The sequence below is a fragment of the Gavialis gangeticus genome, unplaced genomic scaffold (genome assembly GCF_001723915.1).
Source record: "Gavialis gangeticus isolate Ggan-Ray unplaced genomic scaffold, GavGan_comp1, whole genome shotgun sequence".
Taxonomy (NCBI): Eukaryota; Metazoa; Chordata; order Crocodylia; family Gavialidae; genus Gavialis; species Gavialis gangeticus.
Window position 1 is genome coordinate 248,794,881 of NW_017729032.1, and position 7,161 is coordinate 248,802,041.

Here is a 7,161-nt window from a genome sequence, read left to right on the forward strand (position 1 = left end):
GCAAGGAAAAAAAAACCTTGGGCTCGTCCGGGATTTGAACCCGGGACCTCTCGCACCCTAAGCGAGAATCATACCCCTAGACCAACGAGCCACCTGTATAGTGCTTTTACTCTACCGCCCTGGAAACTCCACGGTCTGCCCGAGCGGCCCAGGGCTCCCTGCCTCGGCTGCCTCCCTGCTCCTCCGCCGCCTTCTCTCGGTGGCCCGCACACACCGGCGAGCCTGCCGCTTGCAGGAGAAGTGCGGGCCACGACAATAAAGAAAGGGAGATGAGAAAGAAGCATTTATCGTAAGAAACGGTAAGGGTGTTTAGTAAAATGAAACCCTAGAGTGAAAGAGAAAGTACAGGAATCATGATGATAATAGCATCGATAACAAATAACAAGGATAGTTATGAGGTAGCAATATTAGTAATCATCCTGTGAATGGTAGTCATAATATTAATGCTATCGATCAAATTACTGTTGTTGATAATCACACGCCTGCCAGTGATAATAGCCATGACAGGAATAGTAATAATAACAACGATGATAATAGTTATAATGATGGCAACAATAATAATAGTGATGATGATAATGATTAACATAATAACAACAATAATGATAAGGATAGTGACAGTAATAGTAATAATAATGACAATAATCGTAATAATGATTATGATTAAAACAAAACGAAGACAAGACAAAGACAAAGAAGACGAGGAAGAAGAAAAGCTTGCCAGCGCCAATCAGGTTGATGAAAAAGCCCGGGCAGGGGTATGCGAGTAGTTGGGCCCATCCTGCCAGGGAGAATCCAGTCCTTTGCTGTCTGGTAAACCCATGTTGAGTCTGTGGGCCCAGTGAGTCCCTACTGACTCCATCCTGTGAAGGAAAACCGCAGAGTCCCCCTAATTTGGCCCACCGTGGGGTCTCTGTTCCCACAGCCAGGCAACTCTTTCCCATAGCTGGGGTAGGTTGGAGTGGAGGTTCACCCTACATACTCAGAGGCAGCTGATCTTTTCTAGGTGTCCCCCTCAATCTGCACCTGTACCTCTGTCACCCTTAGAAAGACAATCGATCTCCGCCATATCTAGCTGCTGAATCCAGCAGTAAAAGAAAGGCAGAGCTCCAGCTAAAAGCAGGTTTCTTCTCTTACCTTCCCATGGTTCAGGCACTTGGATTTTTTAAATCACTGCAGCACCTGTGATTTGGGGCTGGCTTGCAGGCGGCCATGTTTCATGCCCAGTGACAAAGGTGGTCAGCGACAGCACATTCTGATTTCCACCAAGGACATCTACTTAGCATGGCCCATGAAGTTTTGGTTTAGGTGCTCACAGTCTTGTCCCTGAAGGCCAGATGAATGGTGGGGGGCTGAACTGTGGGCTGGACTGGGCCCCACACCATCCCCAAGTGCTGGGATCAGGCCATGGGAACCTGCACCACCCCTGCTTTTCCTGGATCAGGCTCCAGGGACCCCATTCCACTCCTGCCCAGCCAGGATCTGGGGTCCCTGCACACTCAGTCTAGCATGTAGGACCACAGCCCACAAAGTTGGGAGCCCTGTGGGCCAGATGACATGGGATGAAGGACTGGATCTGTTGAGCACCCCTGGTTTAGGCCAAGAGTAATCAAAAGAGCAGCAGTAAAGAGCTCTGTGTGGGAAAACCACAACTGCATTCATTTTGAAACCACAGTGTTTTGAATGGGGGTGTAGTTCAGAGATTTGCCATCGCTATAGGAAGCACTTCACTGAGGGAGGGAGCTGTTGCACTGTTTGCATTGAATGGCATTGCCTCCAAGCACTGTTACTTGGAATGAGACACACCAGAGGTTTCAAACTCATTTGGGCCCCCTGGGATGCATCCTGACCACAGGGCACCTTACTGGACTCATCTCCAGTGGCAGGGTGAGCAGCAGTGATGGAGAGATCGGCATGATGGAATCATGGGAATTAATGGAGCCATTGCTTCCCCCTGCTGAAACATGTCCCCAACAGGGCTCTGTACGCTGGAATTTGGCAGCAGGCCAAATTCATCTTGCTCATCCCACTCCTGAATTTCCAGCCACTGCAGGCCAGATGGCAGCTCCACAGGCCAGATGTGACTTGTGGACTCCAGGTTTGACACTCCCGAGACCATTTCTAGGCTGAAACCTGAGGCTTCTTAGGCAGCTCTTTGGATCTAGTTGGAGAAATGCATGCTAGGCCCAGCAGCCAACCTAAGCATATCTGGCTATCAGTATGATAGCAGCATAAAAATAGGTTTAAGTCTTTTTTTTTTTTGAGTGGGGGGAGAGAATAGTGCTAATAAGCCTGAGGTGCTATTTTGCTTACAATTACTCCCATTCGAAGAGAAAATATGATTTTTTTTTTCATCCCAAACATTAAGGACACTTGATAGATATGCAAGTTGGTTTGGAACAGGGGCTCCAGGCAGTCTTACGATAGTCATTTGCCTGTTATCTCGCTCTGCTGAGTTTACTGTATTAATCTGTTCCTGAAAGTTGACTACAGTAGAAGAAATATTATTTCCAAAACACATTTCAAGCCTTTTCTCTGTACCATAAAGAAAACAAAAGAACATGAATCAATTTCCCTCCTTTTGCCCCCCACCCAAAAAAAATACTGGGTCCTGCTGCCCTATATAAGCAGTTCCAGAAGCTCAGATCAAAATGAGGTCTTGTATATTTGATCATGTTGTTTCCATGGTTACGGGCACAGCTCAGACTGTGGCATGTTTGTACCACATCTAATCCTTACACTGGAACCACTTTCATTTGTTATTGAAAGCATAGTAATAATAACACAGCAAAGTGCATAAGCATAATGTAGAGGGGAATTCAGGACACTCCCCAAGACAATTTGCAAAGACGGTTTCAGCACTTATTCTTCTAACACTTCACTCGTGATTACCTGAGAATAGTCAGTATCGCAGTATTCACCCTATGGGCAAATCTAGACTTTTGAAAAAGAGATGCAGGTGGTGTGGTACATCACCACATATAACACAACACACATTTTTCTCCAGCTAAAAAGAAACTGGATGCTTGACTAATATGTTAGGGGGCTAGCACTATGTTTGTTAGTTGAAGATGAAAGCAAAACCAAATGTAACTATTTCAGGCAGAGCCAGTCTTACAGATGCGCAGTGTGGGTGACTGTTCAGGGCCCAGTGCAGCTCGGCAAGTGAGGGTGGGTGCAGCTTTGGACAGCTAAGGAAGATGATTTTGTTAATACTTGTGAAGTAAAGAACAGTCAGTCATTAACGAGCCATTAACTCCCTTTGTTTCCTGAATAGTAATACATACCAGAGCTGCACCACCCGTGGGAGGGAGGCAGCTGAGCATTTGCAAGGGCACGCCAATATGTGCAAGCATATGCCAGGATGCTCCAGGGACAGTGTGCAAACATTTGCAAACAAGTGCCAGGACACTTGTTTTAATTTTTGCCAACCACAAACTTGATAAATGCCTGTTGTGACTATATTGTAAACTACAGGGAAGTCATGTACAAAGGAGTTCAGACAACAACCAAGGAAATAGCTGAAAATCTTGGTGTTGATCTAGTGTTTAAAGCAGCCCCTTGCGCTCATCGTAAAAAGAATCAATTTAGCTATGCATGTGAAAATAAAACAATTAATTCAGAATTCAGGTTCAGACTTGCAACATGTGAACCTTTGGGGATTTCTATATAAGATTACATGACTCCCTCACAAAAAAAAATTGAAGAACCATTGTAGGATGTATACTGTGCGTTGACATATGGAAGGAGTTCTGACATTAACACCATCAACCTTGCCAAAGAACTTGGCTATCTAAAATGTGACAGCGCGGGGTCCTAGGGGTGGCCATGATCTCCCCTAGCGCCTCCTACCATGCCAATGTGGGACTAAAGCACACTCACATCTCGCCCACCAGGTCTTTGGTGTTAACAATGTATAAGGGAGGCTGCCTTTTGTCCTCTCTGACATGGTGCTCTGATGTATCTTGGTCTCGGTTCTATTTTGGGTGACTCGGTGCACCCCAGCCTTATGGGCTATGCATGGCTCCAACCACCTTTGTACCACGCCCCAAGCCTCGCAGATGTACCAGACATTGTTTGGTCGATTTCCTTCTCCATGCCCCACAGATGCTCTCTGGCTTGTCTCGCAGCCTGCGCCTCACTGGTGCTCTTGGGCTTGTCCCCTTTTTGGGGCTTCTCACAACTGCCCGCTCTGGGGCTTCTTGCCTTAGGGCTCAGGTGGCCTCGGCCTTACCTGGCCTCCTCCCAATCCTCTGCTCCCCTTCTTAGGGCTGGGGTCAGTGCACCCCTGAATGTTGTGCCCTCTCTGGCACCGGGGTCCCCACGCTACTGTGGAGTCCCTATGAGGCCTCCTCCAACCCCTCGTAACCTCACCTGGTCCTCCAGTATAACAACAATAAAAAAAAACAATAACACAAGCCCCTGGGCTATAACACAAAGCTAAACCTCCTGACTAAACGTTCTCCAAACCCCACCACATCTCTCACCCATGTAACTAGTGGCTGGTACATTCAGGCCTTATTCTCTTTTGCACATTCAGGGAGTACTCCTTTTTCCTATCTGCTAGCAGACAGAGCAAGTGAGCACTCACAGCCTCCAGCCAGGGTCTTATAGTGGTCAGCCCTGCCCCTTCCGGTCAGCAGACTCACCAGGTGTGGGCCCTTAGCTCCTCCTGGTTGCCCCTAGAAACCAGCACCTGAGCCCATACTAGTTCTTTTCAAGTATCAGGCACCTTAGTGCCCTGCTACATAAAGAAATAAAGAAAACTAGACTAAAGAAAGGAAGTCCACTTCAAACATGTTGTAGTGCTCCTCAAGAAGTTCTACAATTTATTTACAACAATGAACTTCTCATGACAACTTCTCAAGCACACGGAGAACTCAAGATTCTACTAACCAAGCCCATATCGGTGGTGAGTGGTAAATGAGCTTCTCAAAGTTGAAGCTCATAAAAACATCTTTGTGATCATTCAACCATGGGAAACAGCAAGCTATCTTTGCTGGCCATCGTATCTATTGAAAATTCTGTGGCTCAAAATATAGACCCATCACAAACAATATCAAAGTTGTGGCAGCAAAGGCATGCAGAGTTGTCTTCTGAGTCTTGGAATCTTGGTGAACAAAGTTTGTATTTGTTATTAAGTTCATGTTTAATTTAATGTTTAGTTTGTCACTTAGCTGTGTTATTTTTATGACATATCATTTATTATTTGAATAAAATTTAATTGAATTTTGTAATTTCCTCTTTTGTGTTTTTTTTTTTAGTAAATTATAACAAAAATGTTTGATATTACAGCTTCATTTCTGAAATGGGGAGGAGGTGGGAATGGCTGACAGCCCCTGTGTTACCTCCCTGTAATGAGGTGCAGCTACTCCTGTTAGTAAAAGGGAGAAAAAAACTAAAGATCTCTGGGAAACAGGAAAGACCCTTAAAGGAATGGTTAAATGTGGCAGAAGCTGAGGTAAAAGGCTGAGTTTTCTGGTGTTACTGTCCAGAAGAAATGGGCAGAATCACTGAATAGCAGATGGGAAATGTGGAGATAGCAAATTAACCTTCAGCTATAGGAGCAGAAAAAACACATGGCTTCTTTTCAGTATCCTTATTTTCAGTGCTCCCTTAATTGCTTGTGAAGGGTCTTACATTATAAGCATTTTTGATCTGGCATGCAGGAAGGAACTTTCTAACTTTCTGAACATATGTAATGAAAAAGAAAGCCCATAAAATATGGCTAAATTTGTGTCTCCTTTATTAAGATATACAGGAAACCCTCAGTGTTTGTGGGTTCAGCATTTGCAGTTTCAAATACACTTTAAACACTTACCAGAGCTCCTTGGGAGCTCTGTGCTTGCTGCTGCCAGGCTCCCACCGCCACCATCAGGCTTCCGCCATCAGAGCCGTGCCCCCGCCCTCCCCAGAGCTGCCAGGGGCACTGTGTCCATGAACACAGCCTGCATTCATGAATGCAGTGCCCTATTCATGGATTTTGCCATTTGCGGGGATCACGGGAACATATCCCCCAAGAATGGCTAGGGTCGCCTGTATGGTTCAAAAATATAGAAATAGAGGCTTCTGTGAAAGAGATGAGAGTAAACATGAGACTAAAACTGTGATTATCTCTAGTGTGCAAGGTAACACCCTAATGAGCCTTTTGGGACTTCCCCCAAACCATACAGTAGCATAGTATGATTAGGTCTGCATTCAACAGGCTTTAATAATTGCAAGAAGTCTTCAAAAGGAATCTATGTTTGATAAAAATGTGCTTAAAAATGATGGGCTTTGCAGGTCAACTAGGAAAGCAAAAGTAATCAGTCTTAAGGGGGGAGAAAAAACTGAGATGCTACTAGGATTGCTCAACTTTAAGAAAAGTACAAACACGCTGAACTTCTCACACTGCAAACACCTCATAGCACATCTGGGAGCTTCATCCTAGGAAACAAAAGCATGATTAGAAAGCCCTAGAGCCATTCTAGTTCCTGAAGACATCACTGTAAATATAATTTGCCTGTGAAATTATTACAGAGGGCATAATCAATATTCCCAGATAAAAGCTGCACTAAGAGTAAATTTAAGTTGAACCTATAGTTAGTTTTATGTTAAAAAGAACATATAACAATGTTAACTATCGCTAAAACATGCATTTTAAATTTATCCTTAGCTCCAAATTTATAGGAAATCTAAACACATTAATTTATAACAATAAATACTGAAGACACCCAACCAATCTAGTTTTTGCCCTGAAGCGTGCTAGGCAATAATCAAACTAATTCCAATTGGAACCAACTAGTTCACTTAAAACCTCTGTGGCTTTTGCTTCATGAAACCTGACCAAATATTATTTTGCAGCCTACATATGTCCGTTTCAGGCTGGACATAAGGAAGAACCCCCAGTTTGAAACAGACTGCTGCTGGCAGAAGTTCAAGCACCTACTCTGAATGCCTTCAAGAGACATTTGGATGCCTATCTTGCTGGGATCCTATGCCCCCTGCTGAGTTCCTGCCCTTTGAGCAGGGGGCTGGACTCGATGATCTTCTGAGGTCCCTTCCAGCCCTTGTGTTTATGAAATCTATGAAATATCAGTCAACACCAAAACCATGTCCAGATCTCACCCAATGCTTTGGAAGCTGTGTTGCTGGGACAGCACTTCAGCTGCTCAGCTGTTTGCT

At 44.7% G+C, this 7,161-nt stretch overlaps 1 protein-coding gene and 1 non-coding gene across 2 annotated transcripts in view; one reads left to right on the top strand and one right to left on the bottom strand.

The window, feature by feature from the left end:
- Positions 1–19: 19 nt before the first annotated feature.
- TRNAP-AGG lies at positions 20–91 on the bottom strand. Its single transcript has one exon. It is a non-coding gene; the product is annotated as a tRNA-Pro (tRNA).
- Positions 92–650: 559 nt separating this feature from the next.
- The window catches only part of MPZL1 (myelin protein zero like 1), a 77,865-nt gene continuing 71,354 nt past the window's right edge, over positions 651–7,161 (top strand). The window contains exon 1 of the mRNA XM_019523907.1: positions 651–755. Coding sequence (XP_019379452.1) covers positions 651–755 — 105 coding nt within the window. The remainder of the gene's footprint in view (positions 756–7,161) is intronic.